The sequence below is a fragment of the Quercus suber genome, unplaced genomic scaffold (assembly GCF_002906115.3).
Source record: "Quercus suber isolate HL8 unplaced genomic scaffold, Cork oak 2.0 scaffold_568, whole genome shotgun sequence".
NCBI classification, from domain to species: Eukaryota; Viridiplantae; Streptophyta; class Magnoliopsida; order Fagales; family Fagaceae; genus Quercus; species Quercus suber.
In genome coordinates this window covers 481,343-501,393 of record NW_027070013.1, presented here as the reverse complement: position 1 = coordinate 501,393, position 20,051 = coordinate 481,343, and the positions used below count along the sequence as shown (strand labels likewise).

The 20,051-nt window shown below is 33.8% G+C and overlaps 2 protein-coding genes across 3 annotated transcripts; both read right to left on the bottom strand.

Annotated features, from left to right (window-relative positions):
• Positions 1 to 3,669: 3,669 nt before the first annotated feature.
• On the bottom strand, positions 3,670 to 3,991 carry LOC136063736 (uncharacterized; the record flags this gene model as incomplete). Its single annotated transcript, XM_065764540.1, has 1 exon — positions 3,670 to 3,991. A coding segment is annotated over exon 1 (322 nt), but the record flags the coding sequence as incomplete, so codon positions are not given.
• Positions 3,992 to 10,816: 6,825 nt separating this feature from the next.
• LOC112035795 (uncharacterized) lies at positions 10,817 to 19,132 on the bottom strand. 2 transcript variants are annotated; one of them, XM_065764549.1, is made up of 15 exons: positions 18,853 to 19,131; positions 18,064 to 18,148; positions 16,789 to 17,283; positions 16,390 to 16,558; positions 16,131 to 16,283; positions 14,941 to 15,038; positions 14,679 to 14,770; positions 14,199 to 14,269; positions 13,976 to 14,111; positions 13,238 to 13,294; positions 13,070 to 13,158; positions 12,883 to 12,959; positions 12,693 to 12,763; positions 11,355 to 11,412; positions 10,817 to 11,257 (listed from the first exon to the last, which is right to left on the bottom strand). In XM_065764549.1, exons 1-15 carry the CDS (start codon positions 19,089 to 19,091, stop codon positions 11,117 to 11,119), a joined length of 2,031 nt encoding a protein of 676 aa, XP_065620621.1. In that variant the 5' UTR covers positions 19,092 to 19,131; the 3' UTR covers positions 10,817 to 11,116. The 2 variants fall into 2 exon arrangements, with proteins under 2 accessions (XP_065620621.1, XP_065620622.1); XM_065764550.1 differs by lacking the exons at positions 14,199 to 14,269; positions 14,679 to 14,770; positions 14,941 to 15,038 and having other exon boundaries at positions 18,853 to 19,132.
• Between the last annotated feature and the right edge of the window lie 919 nt (positions 19,133 to 20,051).

Genomic DNA, 20,051 nt, shown 5'->3' with positions numbered 1-20,051 from the left:
AAAATTGAGATTTTTGTTGGGTCTTGTTAGTTTACTAGGGTCCAGCTAACGCTTTCAACCGCTAAGCTCAAGACCATTAAGTCATATATGACCTTGCAAGTATGAGGATATGGATTCAAATAGTAACAAGCTTCACTATTAATTGGGTTATTTCACCCTATTCATGAATAGAGTTTAAGTGGGTCATGAACAATTATAACTACACTTGCAAACTTCAAATTCTATGTTATAACTTAATGTAGACCTTAAACCAATTACTTGGTGTCTTGACTAATCGCTTTATAAATAGGGGTCATGTTTTGAGTTATACTTAAGACATTGGAATTTTTTTTTTTTTTTGAGAAATAAAGACTCCGAAATTAATATGGGTAGAATTGAAAATTTTGGTGTTACAGTTTCACATTAATGTATTGATTTGTTCACAACTATCTCATTAAGAGTAACCACAGTTGATTTTCAAACATTATTTATTGCGGACGAAATTGAAATCGGGAGCAAAGAATTATAGGAAAGTTTTGTGTCAGATTCACATAATTGTTTGTTTCTTGGTCTAGTAAATCACAGTGAACGTGATTGAGAGAGTGACGCCCAAATTCTAAAAAGGGTATAGTGATGGTACTTCTTGTAGGGTCGAGTATGAGAAACTAAGAATAAAAGCCGTGCTTAATTGGATTCACCCTAGCCTCATGTTCATTGTTTAGGAACTCGAATGGTTCATTCTCACCCTAGTCCACCGCACCAAAGTGAATTGGGTTGGGACCAGACGTGGGCATGGTCATGGGTCTGGCTTGGTCTCTACCTATATATATCTTTTTAGACAAAATTTATTTAAATTTTAAAATTTTGTTAACAAACATTTCAAGCTTACTAGCTACTATCTCTTTTTTGTGTCTATTCATTGATTATGTCTTTTGCTTTCGCAACTATTTTAAATAATCATAATTCTGTCTATAGATGTCTATCCCTCTTGCGTTTCAGTCTAGTACCTTTTTGCATCATATTTCTATATAGTGTCTATTAGAGAGAGTTAAACGTAAACTTTGGTTAATTTTTCAGGCACAAAGGTTACAGTATTTCTTAGGTGTAATAGATAATATATCCAGGAAGGCAAGCGTCCAAGTTATTGTGGGAGACGAAATTTTTCTTAAAAAGTAAGGACATAATGTCAAACACTAGCCTTGATGAATTTCTTTTTCTATGTTCTGAATCCGATTAACTTTAATTAACTCATTCAATTTTACCCAATTTTGAATCATGCAGTAATATAGAATTCTAGTTTACTGAATGTATACTATTTATGGATTTACAAATAGTAGTTTAATATATTTAACAATAATAATTTATCAGTTTTTTTTTCTTTTTAGAGGTGAGTTTTATTTGGCTCAACTAATAAGTCACTTGTTGTTGAATAAGAAGTTTGAATTCAAATCTCGTCTACACTCAAAACCAATTGGTGTCTTAATTTAATGATAAATACTATCATAAAACAGACATCATAAATTAAAATTCTACTATAAAGATTTTCCTTAAATAAGACTCTCGTTAAAAAGAAAAGTCTCTATCCAAAGGGGAAGAAAAAGACCCAAAAGAGGATAAAGGAGATGGGCAAAGACCCAAAAGCCAAGTTCGAGGCCGCCCAAACCGACAAGATAATAATCAAAGGAAATAAGAAGATTTAGGGTATGGGAGGCTACCCAATTTACAAAAGATGTCATAGCTAGAAAAGACTTACTATCAAATACAATATTTACAAGTTCCCAATCAAAAACAACCTCAGGCTAAAGAAAAGCCAAGATAACAGTAAAAAAGTTGCCTTTGAATTCCACCTAACAAAAACAAGAAAGCGAAGCTTTAGTGATAAATAAATCTAAAGACAACCAATTTTACATCAAATTTCACAACTTATTAAGTTTAACGACTATGAGTGTTGGATACTTTTTGCCCACTGCCCACCAAATTTTGTCAATCACTCACAAATCATAATAGCACAAGACAGCAAATCATGAAATTAAGTGCCAAAATGATTGTGTTGATAATATTGTTGTTTAATGGTTGCAGCTCACAGCCACACCAACAGAAAATCTTTTTGGGCCTCACCGAAAGGATGCTTCTAATGATAACTCTACGAACAGCAGTGGTAAAGATTCCTTGAGCTTTTTCTCATATATATTTTCCACTTTCTGAATGTCCTACAGGCTATAAGCCTATAACCCAACCGAGGTTCAGTTTCGTCGTTTTGTTTCTCTTCCTGGAAATTACGGAGCTATTTGCTTTTCATTCAATTTGGTGGCATGTAAAGTAAAGATAGGCAGATACTTTGAGCATCACGTTGAATTTTTGGCAAAATTATTTCAATCTTTTTTGATTTGATCGAAAAATAATTTTACAAAAGTACATCCTTGTGCACCACTTATTTGCACCTTTTATCGGGTGATTATTGCACGTGTTTCAGATTTGAGATTATTTAGTCAAAGAAAAAAAAAGATTTGAGACTGCAAAACATGGTGAAAGTACTGTGAAAGGTTGGAAAAATATGATGCATAATTTTAAAGGATGGTCTCCACATGAGCCAAAAGGATGGTCTCCTTTGTCTTGATGCATAATTTTTCTTTCGTGGGGACTGGGGACTAGTGCACCATCGTTTTCCTTTTTCTTTTCGGTTCCAAAATGGAAACTCTGTTGGCTTTTATTGTATAGTATTTTGGGTCCAACTAATAGCTTTTATTGCTTGTAAAAAACACTATTTTGTTAGGGATATACTGTAATTCATTCCCCAATTATTTTTTAAAGTCGGTAAGAACTTAAGAGAATGATAGACAATCTCTTTTATTTAAATTTACTACTCACACAACTTATATCTATCACCAATCCCAATTTGCAGTTCAACAAGTTGTAGTCATGAAATAAGCTGTGAAACTTGACTTTTTGGAAAAATATACTGATATCATATGTCCTCACAGCTCATACATCATAGTCCTACATTCCTAATAAGGTTACCACCTGGCACTCCCCTTCTTTTTCTTAGGTTCGTGGGATTTGTGCAAAGAGGATTAGGCATATTACATATTTCTAGGCCAAAATGGCTAACTAGACATAACATTCCAACTATATAATTAGTAGTTTCGGTTTCCAAACTATATTATTTATTAGCATCTCAAGTCTAAAAGACTCGATTTTGGCATATAAATCGAGTGTCAAAGACTCAATTTTTATGGTCTGATGTGGCATTTGTGTTCACGTGGAGACCACCTGGAAATCGAGTCTTAGAGACTCGATTTACAAACCAAAAAAATTTGAAAAAATTTCAAGTTTGTCATGTACAAGCCGAAATACCAAAAAATAAAAATAAAAATTCAATCAGATCACAAAGAGAGAAAAAATCCAGAAAAAGATCAAGCTCAAATACCCATATATGTGTTTATAAATAAATAAATAAAACCCAAAAACGGAAGGTCGTGCGCGACCTTCCGTTTCTGGATTTTTTTTTTTGGCTTTCGACTTCTTTCCTTCTTCTTCTGTTTTTATTTTTTCTTCTTGCTCTAATTTCTTTTTTGCTGGTGCTGCTATTTTGTTATATATAGCTTATAAATTGCGTTTCAGAGACTNCTCCCCCTCCCCCTCCTCCCCCTCCCCCTCCTCCACCACCCCCCCATCCCCATCTATAATTACCACCGCCGCCGCTGCCTCCTCCCCTACCCCCTCCACCCCCACCCCCAACCCCACCTCCACCTCCACCTCCACCACCACCACTACCTCCACCTCCACCTCTTCTATAATATGCACCATTATATCTATTCTTCTTGTTGATTTCAACTTCATTGTAGGTTTTGTTCCTCCCTCCTGTATCTTCATTTCCTTTAAGAGCTAAAGAAGTAGTGTTGCTTTGAGAATTGGCCGTGCCATTTCCTATCCCATCACCTTTCACCCCAACAACACCAATGGCAATAAACAAGACAACCCATGTAAACCTTATTGTATGATTTGTATCCATACTTTTGGACGTCCAAATATGCAACTATGAAGTAACAATCTTCGCCATATATAACAGCTTATATATATGTTAAGTGTAGTGGCATTGCCAGCTAGACATTTAGCCCACTTAATCCAGAGATCACAAATATAAAACAAAGAGATGCCTTAGGTCTCACTTTGTCCCCACTTGTACAATTGCATTGATTAACGCAAGTTGCAACCAGCAAGAAGCCTCAAAAAAATTGCTCATTCTAAACTACTCGGGAGCACCGATCCTTGCCCACTAGCATGCGCACACACCCTTTTCTCATTGTCTCAGCTGCTCTTACAAGTTTTCTTTGTCTCCAAGGGACCACCTAATTCGTCTTAAGTTTGGCTTAGAAAATTATTTGAGTAAACAATATGGTGAATCACGTTGTTTTTATCAAAGAAATTTTATATAATGGAAAAATAGCATAAGTCGAATTGTTAAGACTTAAGACCTCTCTCTCATGTGAAACCCATTCTGTGGAAATGACCTAAATTTTAAAAACATCATGTGCCCTATAATGATAAAGATTTATAACAAAAGCCCTCCCATCTCGCAAAGAACTGACAGTTTATCATTAATGATTCAATAGGCAATAGAATAATGTTGCAAATAACATGGCAACCATTAACCCTGACCCTTTAAGAAGTCCTATAGTCTGTTAACTCTAATCCCATTTCATTTGTCATACACATACCATGTGTGACGGGCTTGAAAATTGCACATAAACTGGCTGATTATCTAAAATGTCATCATTTTTTTCCAAGAAAAACAAAAAAGTAATAAATCATTTCCGTATAATTTAGAAAGTAAACAAACTAGGCAACTATGTATAATGATGTAGGTCAGCCAATGATATCAGTATCACTAAGTCTAAGGAGGATGTCTTTTGCTTGGCCTTGAAGTCTGGGAATCAATTGAGGAAGCTACGGTACAGCAAGCAAGCAGTGCTTAACGATGGTGGGGGCAGTGTGGTGAAAGTAATAATGCATTTCATTCCAATTTTCCAAATAGGTAACTGATCAGTATGGTACCAATGTACCACAACCATTTTCACAACTTTAATTGTCAATTTGTCACTTTCTAAATAAAAAAAAAAATCGATTTGTTTACGCGCAACTTATTAGTGGTGAAATTATAAACTTACATAGATCCATCGTTTTTTTTCTTACCATGTTATAACTCGTTACATAGGCAAATTGTGACCAAAATTATGAAAATTATTGTAGTAGTAGACATACTCTTTGCAAATGGCCCAGGAATTGGTTGCAAGACATGGTCAGGTTTGGCCATCATGCATGTTCACAACTACTCCATGTGGATTGTATAATTGAAGATTTATACATACGGAGATTATTTTACAAGCAATATTTTTAAAGTCGGTGCTTTCACCTGTACCTGTATATATGTAGGAGTAGTTACTGACTGACAGACTGTATCAGTTGGTGTGATTGAATATTCAAGAAAAGGTAGTTGAGGTATTTTTAGAACTTAAAAAAAATATATATATATATTAAAAATCACTAAAGAGAAATGAAAGAAGAACGAATTAGAGTTTAGAACAAAGTTAGAGCATTAGTACTGGAGAATTTCAATTCTACTCTATTTTACAATTTCAAAAAGCCACTTTATCATTATACTATATCATTTTACAATACTTTCATCATCCCAAATTTTTATTTTCCTATTCTACTCATTAAAATAATATATTTACGCAATAAAATATATTTTTTCTTTTTTCTTTTTTTCCAATTTTCTCCTCCACCTTCCCTCAACCTCTATCACCACGCCTCCACTACCCAGTCACCACCACTATGCCTCCCCCATGCCCACCACACCACCATTGCCCACCAAAAACCCATATTAAAAAAGGAAAAGAAAAACCCACTCTATGACCCACGCCGACCAAAACGCAGAACCCAGACCTCGCCAACCAAGCACAACCCAGACCTCACCGACCAAGCACGACATAGCAACCCACGGTCAAACACAGCAACCCACCCTCTCCGATTCAGACCTCTGTCAAACCCATCGAAGCCATCTCCAGCAATCCACCCTCTCCGATTCAAACCTTTGTCAAACCCATTAGAGCCATCTCCAGCACACCCAGCCCACCGATCCACGCCAATCCAAACCCACCATCAACCGATCCCAACCCACCACCATACCCAGATCAAACCATGAGAGAAAGAGGGACTTTGCATGGAGTGGGAGCAGAGAGACAAAGTGGGAGTGAGAGGGAGAGAGGACTGAAGGAGAGAGAACTGATGTAATAAAAAATTAATATTTAGTTTAGAATTGTGCTACAGTGCAATTCTAAAGGTAGAATTGCACTGTAGCAGTATTGTAAAAAAATTTGCAATACTTGAGTTTAGCATTCCCTGATGCAAAGCATTTTGGGACTTAAAATGCTAAATTCCCCTTACATTTGGCATTAGCATTCCCCAGTACTAATGCTCTTATGGGAGAACATTTCAAATAGCCATAAAAGGTGCCTTTTGCAGCAAGAACAGACAAATCAATCAATATCAATCATCAATATATCTATATATTACTAAAAGCTGAAACGTGGCATTTATTACTGCTGAACTCCTGTTGCGCCACCTCATCACCACGTCATTCGCCACATAATTATTATTTAATATTTATTCCTTTTTTTTTTACAAATATATATATATATATATTATTAATTTTACATATTCATCTTTGTCTGTTTTAACATCTATATATATATATTTCTTTTTATTTCCAATTTTCCTATAATTTTTGTTTACATTCACTTATTTTTTAAAATATTTACACTTTCTTCAATCTTTCTTCTTCTTTTACCTTTTTATCTCCCCACTACCCTCTACTTTAATATTGTTATTCATCTTTCCCTTCATCTTCTTTTATTTGTCTTTTCTTATTCCTTCCCTTTTACTATAAATTTGTCACTCTTTTCCATTCTTTGCATAGTTTTCTCTCACAAAAAAGTTCTCTCTCTCTCTCTCTCTCTCTCTCTCTCTCTCTCTCTCTCTCTCTTAATGTTTTGGTGAATTTTTATTTTTTATTGCATCTCCGCTTTAGGTTGATAAATTTTTGTGTTTAAGAATTCCAATTTAGGTTGATATGATTTAGTTTTGTGTTTTAAGTTATTATTATGTTATTATTTTGTTCTTTGATTGTTAAATTTTATCCGATTACATTATAAAAAATTAAAGATAGTAGATAAAAATAAAATAGTATTCATTACATACCATAATTTGGATAATTTAGTATTTATTGTTATATCTTTTAATTTTTTTTTTCTTTTTCTTCTCTTCTATTTTACTCAATATTGAAATTCAACCACATCCTCCTTATCATTAAATTAATTATATTTTTGCTCTCTTTTTGTTTTAAAAAATAAAAAATGTAATTTTTTATTGTGCTCATCAAATTGTACTCATTTTTTTTTAACATTTACACTTTCTCCTTCTCTTTTCCTTTTCATCTCCCCAAACATTCTACCTTGATATCACTCTTCCTCTTTCCTTTTATCTTCCTTTATTTTGTTTTTTTTTATTTTATTATCATCATCTTAGCATAAGTTTGTCATTCACTCTTCCATTCTTTACATAATTTTCTTTCACAAAAAAGTGGTTATTTCTCACTCTTTCTCCCTCAATTTTTGGTGAATTTTTATTTTTATTTTTTTGTATCTCTATTTTAGCTTGATAAAGTTTTGTATACTTTAGAACTCTATTTTGGTTGATGGGATTTAGTTTTGCGTTTTAATTTTTTTTTTTTTTTGACTTTGATTGTTAAATATTATCATACTGCATAATAAATAATTAAAAATAGTATATAATAATGTACTATATTTATATTACATAGAATTATTTGGATAAGTTAGTTTATTTTTATGTATTTTTTTTTTCTCATATCATTTTATTTAACATTTAAATTCAACCACATCCCCCCCCCTTTTTTTTTTAAAGGTGGTAAAGAAGAGTAAGAAATAAAATAGAGATGGCTATACATAAGATATTATAAACTTTATAGTGAAATAAAATCAACAATTAATATAATAATACAAAATTTAAACTTAAAACTAATCAAACTCTAATTAGGGAAATTATATATATATATATATATATAATCATAATCTTCATATACCATGATTTAAAAAAAAATTATTGAATAGTTCTACCTCTCATTTAGTGTCTATTTTATACAAATCATCAACCAATAAATATATGATAATGGTAAAAAAATGTTATAGATAAAATTATGAAAAATATGATAAAACTTTTTTTTTAAACTCTTTATAAAGTTTAGGGATTAAAGTAGTATTTTATCTAAAAAATTATCACGCGCAATGCGCGGGTTTGTGACTAGTTATATATAAAAGCAGAGACTTCATGCGAAGTGCATGAGGTATTGCCACGTGGCGCTTTGTATGAGTACTTTTTTGTTTAGCCTTTCACCTCTCATCTTCTTATCAATGATTAGTTTAAGTCATAAATGCAAAAAAATTAAAAGATTTTGTTCTACTCCATTTTTCAATTTCTTGAACTCTTCCACTTTTAATTTCATTAATTTAAAAAATGAAAGGTTTTCTCCATTCAATGTTAGTTTTCATGTTCTTTTATATATTCCAATATCACAAAATATCAAAAGGCCAATAGAAAAGTAGGATTGGAGACAAATAGTGAGATTAGTGTCAAAAAGAGTATGAAATTGGCTTTTGTTTCAGGTGCATATGATTTAAACTTCTTAACAACAATATCAAAGCTTGATACAATGCTTTAACAACATATAGAGTTTCTAAAAGGTATGTGTTTTTTTGTCTTTATTTATATTTCTGGAAAGTGTTTAATCTTTGTAAGTGATTAAGGTACTCAGATGTAAGTAAAATTAAACGTGAGATATGAAATAATATAAGTTTATATTTCTCCATTCAATTACTGTTTTATTTTTAATCTCTTGGCATGTATATTTAGTTTTGCAAATTAGAAATTATAAATCTTAAATCTTAGATGCTTAGCCTTCAAAAGTTCACATGTTTTCTTTTAAAAAAAATAAATACTTCTAAAAAAAGAAATAATAAAAAATTTATATTGGAAACGTACACTTAATCAAACAAAAAAGGGCACATATAGTGGCATTTTTAGAGTCTAATTAATTGTGCTTATTTATGGATATATTGTGTTACAATTTTTTTTTTCATTTATTATTTTAGTAACGTATAATACATAATTGAAATTAATTTTCCAAACATTATAACACATATGAGTATTATAAAACAACTAATATCAAACACGCGCATCGCGAGGTACATCCACTAGTTACATAAATTAAGGGTTCAAAAAGCTTCATCAACAATAAATCAAAGAATATAGAAAATCTCCACAACTTCTTTCATTCTCATTGACATTACCTATTAATTGTGAGTGCTTTATATTATCGGTCCCATTACACTGAAAGAAAAACATGACCAACATGCACAAAGATCATGTACTCTCCCTTCCCAACAATTTTTTTTCTCATGCTTAATACTTAAGAGTAACTCACTGATCTTGCCCTTTTCAAGCCTTGAGCCCATGTGCTGTTGGTTCAATTCTTACTTATTAGGACTTTGACTTGCTCGAAGACTATGCTGATTCAATTTTTAGATTTTTAGATTTTTGATGGCTGGCTCAAGCCCTATGCTGATTCAGTTTTTCAAACTTTGATGACTATTTTCATTGCTCCATTGTTTTACTTTTCTGGCCTCGGATGACTTGTTTTACTGATTTGATGATTCAGTTTTCAAGACTTTTATTAAATTGCCCAAAAATCTACTGATTCAATTTTTTCACCAAGAGCCTTATTACTCAAGAGGCTCAAGGCACGGTGAGTAAAGTGAGACAAGGCATGACTTGTTTTACTGATTTGATGATTCAGTTTTCGAGGCTTTTATTAAATTGCCCAAAAATCTACTGATTCAATTTTTTCACCAAGAGCCTTATTATTCAAGAGGCTCAGGGCACGGTGAGCAAAGTGAGACAAGGCATTTTTGTCATCCCTACACAGAGAGTAGTTGAGACTTGAGAGAAATCCACCCTCACATCATCATTACCTCTTCAGGCAAGGGAAGATAACTTGCGTAGGACGGAGCATTTTTGTCATCCATACACAATAGCAATTGAGAGGAAGCCCTTTTAGCAACGAGTTTTAAACTCTTCTTTTTGATAATCTAATAGTTATAATAGTGGGAATGGAGGATTCGAACCTTTGTCTCCTCAAAAAGGGGAGCAAGAAGGAAATGCCACTAACTTATAAGGCTTTTGGCCACTCCCAAACAAGAACTTGGATCTAAAACAAATCCACAAGTGTGTTAACAAGCATAGTATGTATGGGCAGCCAAAAATAATGCAAATTACATTTTAAGCCTCATTGTTTGTGGGTGGCTTCAAAATTCCCACATATTTAAAAAAATTTAGATTAAAACCTGTACTTCCAAAAAAAAAAAAAAAATTAATACATACATTTATGGTACCTAGTTAAGGGAAAAACATTTAAACAAAATCCCTTGAAAGTGGCTCTAAGTGAGTCTTTAGTAACCATTAAACCAACCACTTGGGATTTAGCATTTGTGTGTCTACATATTAATAATGTAGCAACAAAATCATATAAATAACAAAAGTCAGAAAAAAGTGGATTCGTGCAATCTTACCATTTTCTTTAGTTTAGGGAGTTAATTTTCCAAACTAAAACCAAAAGCGGTCACTTTGCAAAGCAACTCAGAGTTGGAGCATCTCATCTCATTTTTCCCATGATAATTCAAACTGGCCATAGGGAGAAGGAAAGGATCATGAATGGAGGTATCAAAACTTGAGCAAGTTTGTGACTCTTTGTCCAAAAGCACACACTACCAGGAGTATTATGCACTACAAAAAAAAAGGACCTATAGCCACGTTTTAAGGCATTAATTAATATATCTGAGATAATTGGCCTAGATACCTTTGAAGCTAATTACTGAAAAAGAAGAGAGATTACATATAAAAAGGAAGGAAAATAAAGAAAGGTTTATTAATAAATAATAACAAAAAGAAGAAGAAGAGGAAAAGCAGTAAAGTGTAAGACCAAAGCAAAGAAGCGAGGCCTAAATTAAAGAGCTTTTTCTTCCTGGGGTTTGGAAAATGTGCTTCTGAAATAGGGGTAGTAATAATCTAGTTCAAGCTGCTCTAGGATGTGTTTTGCGGCCCAAAGATAAGAATAGTGGCCTTCTATGATTTCTGTTACATCAACCTGCAAAACCAATGGAAGAATCATCAGTATTGAATAAAGCAAAATATGAACATGAATTACAATACTCAATGAGAAAGATAGGAAACAAAGTACGTACATTCTCAATCCCAGGTACATCAACAGGTTGAATACCAGCTAATCCTTGAGAAAGTAAACTGTACATGTAAAACCTCTTAGTTCTATATAAGTATTGAATTCAAAGATAGTGCTAATTAAAAGAGGTAGAGGAGGCAAATAGCAGTGCATCAGATGCAGTAATTCAGGGTATCACATAACTTGAAAATAATAATAATAGGTCACCATTATAAATGGGTAGAGGAGGCAAATAGCAGTGCATCAGATGCAGTAATTCAGGGTATCACATAACTTGAAAATAATAATAATAGGTCACCATTATAAATGGGTAGAGGAGGCAAATAGCAGTGCATCAGATGCAGTAATTCAGGGTATCACATAACTTGAAAATAATAATAATAGGTCACCATTATAAATGGGTAGAGGAGGCAAATAGCAGTGCATCAGATGCAGTAATTCAGGGTATCACATAACTTGAAAATAATAATAATAGGTCACCATTATAAATGGTGGGAGTTTCTCGTCTAACAATAAACCATAGGGTTTAAGAAATTCCTAGCAGATATTATTAATTATGTTGGCAATCTATTTCATATAATTAAGATTCAAGTACACTTTTGGGTCCTTAAAGTTTTGGGTTATTTTTATTTTAGCCCTTACATTCCAAAATTTTCATTTTAACTCTTCATATTTAATTCTGTTTTCATATTGGCCTACCATCCAATTCTGTTAGTAATCTGAACATTAAGTACCAAATAAATGGTGTCCATTAAGCCACATCACCCCATATATTGTCAAGTATCAACAGATTATTAACATAAATAGATAATATGGCCAATATGATAACAAAATCAAACATAAAGGGCCAAAATGAAAATTTTGAAATGTAAAGAGCCGAAATGAAAACAACCTTAGAATTTTAAGGGCCAAAAGTGTACTTTTGTCTATAATTAACTAATCATCTATAAAGTAGTAATAACTAGGTGAGGCATAATTCATAATTTTATTGTAAAAACAATGGGCAGTATTTAAGATATCAAGGAACACGAAAAATTTCTAGTCAAGGCCCAAGTCCAACCCTACTTGGTGTACAAGGAAAAAAAACCCTAGTCCAATCATACTTGGTGTGCAAGCAAAGAAATCCTGATTCTACTTGTATTGCAAGTCTTTTAACTCTAATTAGTCTAGAACATCAATCTAAACCACATTTATTTTCGTCTTTCTATTTTCACAAGCAATATATAAGCATATGCAACAAGCACAATATTTTCTTCTCATGTTCGCTGATAATATAAGAGCTACTAAAATATCCTCCTTCACAAAAACAATATCCAAATTTACATGTGAATGACCTATATACCTTGCACGGAAAATAATGCCAAGTGTCCAATCAGTTGTGGAATAAGCATTCACAAATCTGCCAGCAACCATCTGCAAACCACTACCAAGCTCTAGTACAACGGACCACTACCAACCTCTTGGAAAAAAACAGCAGTATAGAAAAGCTTGCACAATGAACCAATCAAGAAATCACAAACGCAACCAACTACCTTTCTAGCCTCCTCCCAATTTTCATCTTTAATTGAAACTGGTGCCCCAAGAAGAACAACCCGTTCTACAAGTCCAGCTACAAAAATATAACAAAAAAGAACTTCACCCAAATAACAATCCCATCTAACAACAAATTTGAAACAACAATCCCATCTATCAACAAACATGAAGCAAAGTGAACACTACCGTTATCTCCTTCTGCATCGGCCAAACAATGGAGACATTTAAAAATTACTCGCGCCCCCAGTGAGAAACCTATGAGTGTTACAGGCCTGGACCATGCATGGAGAAGCTAGGGATGATACCAACAATCTCACAAATATATTTTTAAATTAACATGAAATTTTCCTACCTTTTCCTTGCAATCCCTTCAACAACACTTCAGCAAGCAACTTCCCAGCTTTATCTGACCTAAACAAAAAGAAAGGAGGGCTAGAATTAAATTGAGAGGGAAAAAGGATTCTCAGTAATCACTCATGCTCAATGCTAATATTTCAAATTTGTGTTCCTGATAGTGAGAATGCTAAAATTTAAGAGACTGATTCAATGCACACATGCAAAGACCATGACGAATGTTGCCGGATTTGAAGACTAACTAGAAAAACAACTGTTGTATAATGTGCACTTCTCTAATAGCAAGTACTCTAGTTTTTCTAGAATTACCAGGAGCATTTTGCAACTTCTAGATGACCCTGTTCACTGATTGGGATGTCATGTGTAACGAATGTCATCCAATTATATCACACCCCCCCCCCCCCCCCCAAAAAAAAAAACTACTTGCGTTTGGCTACTCAATGAAAAAATCATGTACAGTCCAGGGCATCATGGTACAATGGGAAAATCATCCCTTCTTGGAAGAAACAAGTATTCCAAATTCATTATTTTTGGCCAAGCAAACCAGCGTATCAATGAAATTCCTATGTTGTGCACATAAATGAAGGCCACCACTCAACACACTGTTGCCTGTGTGTCTAATATGCATATATTGAAACTCAAGACTACTTTCTTATATCTTCCATCTTGATAAGTAGGTCTTCCCTAGGCCAAAAAATAAAAAATAAAAAACAAAAAACAAAACAAAAGATAACTTACCTATCCACAGCAATTGCCCATTTGCTGTCTATTAGATCAGATGCTGTGATTAATGTAGCTGGCAAAGCCAATGCCGCCACAAGTGTGCTTAATACAGTCATCATGGCACCTTGTTTCATTAACTGCAATGCAACTCCTGCAAAAGGAGAAAATGTTGTCAGTCATTAAAATGCAACCTATAAACAGTCATCAGTAGTGAGAGTTAGAAGGTTCAAGAAAATACTTGAAGTAAGCCAATCCTGAATTGCAGTGCTCAATGCAATCAAATTCTTAGATTCCCACCAGAGAGCATACCTATATATTGCACTCCTTTAATATGAATTTCTAAGTAGAAAGACATGAGGATCTATTTTCTAGGCAATGGAAGTCTCTAGTGGAAAAACCACTTGTGAAGAACCAAAAGATCTTTTAAAAGTTAGATTAAGAATAAATTGGTGATGCATCATATGAAACCATACAAAATCAATTGATCATAAAGTGGCAAATCCTTGGTCATGAAACCAGAGGATATAAAATGGAAAGATCAGAGATTTTGACAGAAACCAAAGGTAAGAGACCAAGAAAAGGAGGGGTGGCAGGTGGGGGTGTGCAATTACATATGAAACTGCCAACTTACATCAAATTCTGGAAATACAAATTTCCAATCTTAGTAAAGAATACGGGTTCTATTTTTTAGATAATGTGGTAATAATGTGTTTCATACCTCTCCAAGTTATCATAATGACCCTCCCAAGGTCTTATAAAATCTTCTACGTCAATAACCATTCCTGAAACCAAAATTCCAACTGCTAGTCGCTGGGGGAAAAAAGTTATGTTAATAATTGTGAGCAGTGAGCATAGACAACATTCAATACTCGAAAAAGTATTGGATATATCATCATTCCAATGTGGGACCTGCTTGAAATAGGCTTAAAACACTCTCCCCCTAGGGAAAAAAATACAGATAAAATGATTAAGGGACTCACGCCTTGGTTATGATTTCCCCCAACTACTTTGAACTCAAATTCTTCAATGCATCCAATTCTTCTAGCCATTTTAGTCCCTGAAAGGCCAGCTCCAGCGGCTGTGATGCAAAAAGTATGAGTGGCTTTATCCTTGTACACTGTTTTTTCTCTTTCAATTTTAAGATATAGAAGCAATGCTTGAGGGTGTTCCTAAACTTGCTTTTCTGCAGTCATATACACATTATACTCTAGACAAAGCACTGGTTTAAGATGTAGAATCCTTTGAAGTCTCTGTCCTTAACTAACATAGTGCATAGATTGGTTTTGTATAGGGTTATGATTCTGCAAGATTGTATGCAAACTTCACAACATCAAGATTAAGTCATTGCATGGATTACCACAATTAAAAATATCAAGGCCCAAACTTGATTATAACTTTAATCTAGGTTCACTATATCTAATTCTACTTTGAGTGCAAGAAAAGTAAGCATAGTCTAACTTGGCGTACAAGCAAAGTAATCCTAATTCTATTGGTATTTCAAGAATTGTTAGTCTCTAGGAAGTCTACTATAAATACCCATCAATGAGCCTTTCGCTATTGGCCTACAAGGCTGAACCATGTTGATTTCAAACATTCTCTCTCTTTCTCTTTCTACCATCTCTTTCTTCTTTGTCTTCTTATTTATATTTTCCCACACCTATCATGGTGTCAAAATTAGGTCTTGCCTTTTCTATTGTATTAATTAAAAGTTATGTTTTATCTTTTCTAACAACCGCTATTACCATGTAAATTGGTATTATTTAGGACTGTGACCCTTACCAGGCTATTTGCAAACATCACAGAATCAAACTAAGTCCTTTCTCTCTCTCTCACATACATACACACACACATGCAAACACATACATTCAGTGGCAAATTTTATGTAAACTGACAATCTTAAAAAACATGAAAAGCTAGATTGGGCACTTTGTAATTTTCTTACTTCATATTTTGGATTAGTTACAACAGCAGTTAAAACATTATACAAATAAACAAATGAAGATGGCATCCTATATAAGATTATCATTAAATTTCTGATCACAACACATTTTCCGTTTAAATGGAAAAAGCCAAAAGCAAAAACTATTTAAAAAAGAAATTTGTTTCCTCTTATCCTTTAGCACTTCATAGTTAATCACAAATTTTAGAAAAGAAATTCCATTTTACATACCTCCAAATGATGCAGCAACAGCAGTAGAACCAGCTACAGATCCTGTGGCACTTGCTGCAGCAGCAAATCCACTAGCTCCAATCGCAGGGACAACACTGCCCAATGTAGGAGCCAGAGCACCCAAACCCTGTGCAACAGCTGGGGCAGCTAGGCCTGTGATAAAATAAAATAATGTCAATGATAAATAACAATCACTCATATTAGCATAAATTTTTTGAAGAAAAGATATCCATTCTAGTAAAACCAACAGTTCCCATACCACCAGTGATGGCCATCAAGGTTCCTCCAGTCAAAGCAGCAGCACCAATGATACTTCCCCGCTTCCATGTATCCCAAGAGCTCTCTGGGGTATCTGATTTTTTTTCCTCTGCTCCTTCATCTTTCTCAGAAGCCATTAGAGAGGAAGTAGCTATTATCTCCATGGCTTCCTGTTAAAGACCAAAGTTTTCAAAAATGGCACATGGAAAAACTTCTGAAATAAAATGACTAATATTGTAGGTCAGCTCAGAAGTAAAATAAAACATTATTAATGCACACATGCACGCACATTCTTGTTTGAAGTATAAGAGGCTAGTTTGTCATGAAAGAGCAAAAACTACCTAGAAGTTTAACCAATTAAAGGGAGGTTACAGTAAATAAATAGTTCAAGTAGACTAACCATTTTTATCCATTTGACACCAAGCCATGTTGCCAGCAACCTTAAAGCCACACGATGCCGAGCATCATAGCCCTTTCCTAATTGAGAACATCTCTTTTCATCTTCAGTGTTCTTTGCAACACAAGCTGAAAGTAGCATGTAAAGAACTGTCACTTTCCTCTGATAGCTGATCAGTGTTCCCTCTTCCACAGGTTTCTCACAAGCTTCACCTATAGATTCATTAGAAGCTTTTTCTCCAGAAGAAGTCTGGGACCTTGTCTTCTGTGTGTTTTCATAAGGGTCTCCAGCCACATCAGAGATTGATTCTGTCTCAGAATTGGAATATTTCTTGCGGCATTTGATTTCATATTCACGACTCCCATTGTTTTCCTCATAGGAAGGAGGAAGGCTCTCCATACTAAGCACCATAGCATCAACAGCTTTTGTCAAAGCTAGTTCCTTATCAGATTTTTCTGAAGAAGGTCCATCACTTGCTTCTGAGAGTAACGTCAAGAACTGAAAATAAAATGAATGTCGTATTCAACAAAAAATGAGATATAGCAAAGGGTCAAGCCAAAAACGTGATGAAAAATAAATAAATTTGAAAAAATGATTTATTTGTAGGTCAATAAGACATAATTTTCTTGACTAGAGGAGCTATGAAGTATACCAAGCCACTGGCTTGCTCTCTGCTAATTGTAAATTGAACAAGCAACCAGGAAAGAACTCATAATCCACAATGAATCGTAGTGTCATGAAGTTTCTGGTGACATACTTATTTAATTTCTCTAATTAATGGAAAGCCATCAAATCAAGCACAATTCAAATTGACATAAATAGTAATCAACTCCAATTTGTCTTTGTTTGCTAGGACACCTCTTTCACATAATAAAAAATTCAAATAAATGCTCATTATACTGTAATCAGGAGCCATAACATTAACATCAATGAAAGTAAGTTGAACTAAGGATAAGCACATATCCACATTGGAGAACAAGTGCTAGGATGTCAATGCTTCAGCCAAGGGCATAAGCTCCTCAAGATTTATGAGAAAGCATGATAGAGAATACCACACACACACACTATTATTGGAAACCAATCCACTTTAACACCGATTATCATTAATCGGCAGAATTGAAGTAACCAGCAGTCAAAAAGCCATTTCTCTTATAACAAATCGAGCATTCATTGCCTTAGAAGAAATAAAAACCTACTTTTCTTCCTTTTTTATGTTAATAATTTTTTTTAGTCAGAAAACTTTCTTTAATCCTTAAATAGTTCACAGAAGAGACATACCGCTCCAACGTGATGCCGGACTTGTGAAGAAGTTCCTGCAGTTTCCTTTAACCCTTGCCAGGCTTGGTCATCCACTTCAAGAAACCTGTCCATATTCATACAAAAATTCCCAACTATTCTTAGAATTACAAACTCCTAAGAATTTAAAATATATGTATATAATTGAATACATACATACATACATACATATATATATATATATATATATATATTGTCTTGGTGTATGCTTTTTGCAAATGATATAGTTTTAGTGGATGAAAGTTGAAACTAGAAGTAGAGTTAATGCCAAGTTAGAAATTTGACGAGACGTTCTAGAATCTAAAGGCTTTTAATTAAGTATTACTAAAACAGAGTACATAGAATGCAAGTTTAGTAAAAGTAGAAACAAAAGAAAGGGGAGGTAAGACTTGGCGGTCAAGAGATAAAAAAAGAGCAACAACTTTTGATATCTTGGATTAATAATTTATAAAGATGGAGAGATTGAAAAGGATGTGAATCATAGGATAAGATTAGGGTAGATGAAGTGGAGAAGCGAATCAAAAGTATTGTTCAATCATAGAATACCTATTAAGGCTTTGTAGTTGTTGTATATATCACATAATCCTATTGACCTAACAATCTTTAAAACTAATTAAATGATTAAATTTACTAGAAGATCCTGATTCTGAACTTGTCTACACTCTACCTCCCTATTTTTTAAATCTCACATATTAACAATTGGTAATTTATTCACAAAAATAACAAAAAGCATATATATATAGTAAAAGAAAGAAACAACAAAAAGAGTACCTGAAAACAGGCCAAAGCAAGCCAGATTTCTCGTGGACCCAAAGATGAGGATCTTCGGAAACCAAAGCGTTTTTCCCACCGCTTACAGTTACACCTTCTTCAATCGGCTCCTCATCCAGAGTGACCAAACTATTCAGAGGCTCAGTTTGGTGGAGCTGAGACTGGTGAATTGCAAGTGTAAACAGAGCTGCCGCAGCGTATCGCTGTGAAGGTGTCAATACCGAAATCTCCATTTCCATGACTCTGTTTTGGTTTGAACTTCGGAGTTAGAATGTGAATATCACAGTATTAGATAGTGAAAATTGGAAGAGACTGATTCAAATATATATATATATATATGTACTTAACCGAACCGTCTTTTACTTTTTCAAAATCGCATTCGCACCAACTTCGCTGAATGAGTGAGTTATGAAATTGGAACGGCTATATATCCGTGCGCACGCGGGAGCTTTGACACTTGACATCACGTGATGTAACTTCATATGTGGAAAACGAAAATCTGCTGTACACCTGGAGTCGGCGTGGCATCCTCCAATTTTGCATTACACATTGAGTAAAAAAAATTTTAAAACAAAAATTAACTATTAATATAGTAATTTTAATCAAGTAAGAGTTTTTTAATGGAATGATAAACAAACTATGAAGATAGTATAATTTCTCAATAGGAGAGGCTTGGATCCGAAACCTAAGCCAGGGGATTACGATTTAGAAACAAAAAGCTATAAGCACCTTTTATTTTATTTTTCTTCCCCTTTTTCTTGTTTGTGGCAAAGTATGTTTGTTTGTGTATGGTACACGTTATTGTTAGAAAAGAGACCAACCAAACTCTTTAGCATAAAATTTCATCCTTAAAATTAGACTTTTATGGCCTGTTTGGGAGTTTAGAGAGGGTGGGGAGTAGAGGGGAGGAGAGTAGTGGGGAGGAGAGTAGAGGGGAGTGGTTCCCCCTCCACCTTGTTTGGATGTTTTTAAAATTAGTAAAGGGGAAGGGAGTAATTACCCCTTCCTCTTGTTTGGATGTTTTAAAAATTAAGAAGGAGAGGAAATGAAATGATTTAAATAGACAAATTTACCCCTATTTGAAAATTGACTTACAACATTAGTCTATGATTAATTTGTTATATTAAATAATTATGACTATAGCATGCAATATTTTTTTTGATAATTTTTTTTTCTAATGTGAATTAAATAATCAACAT

Bases quoted from the DNA above. Each gene is read 5' to 3' on its own strand.
- LOC112035795 (XM_065764549.1), bottom strand. From the start codon at position 19,091: ATGGAAATGGAGATTTCGGTATTGACACCTTCACAGCGATACGCTGCG. The intron at 15,039-16,130 runs GTATGTAAAATG...TTTGCATCACAG, and splicing joins TGTTGCTGCATCATTTGGAG to CCGCTGGAGCTGGCCTTTCA. The intron at 14,112-14,198 runs GTATTTTCTTGA...CTCCTTTTGCAG, and splicing joins TCAGGATTGGCTTACTTCAA to GAGTTGCATTGCAGTTAATG.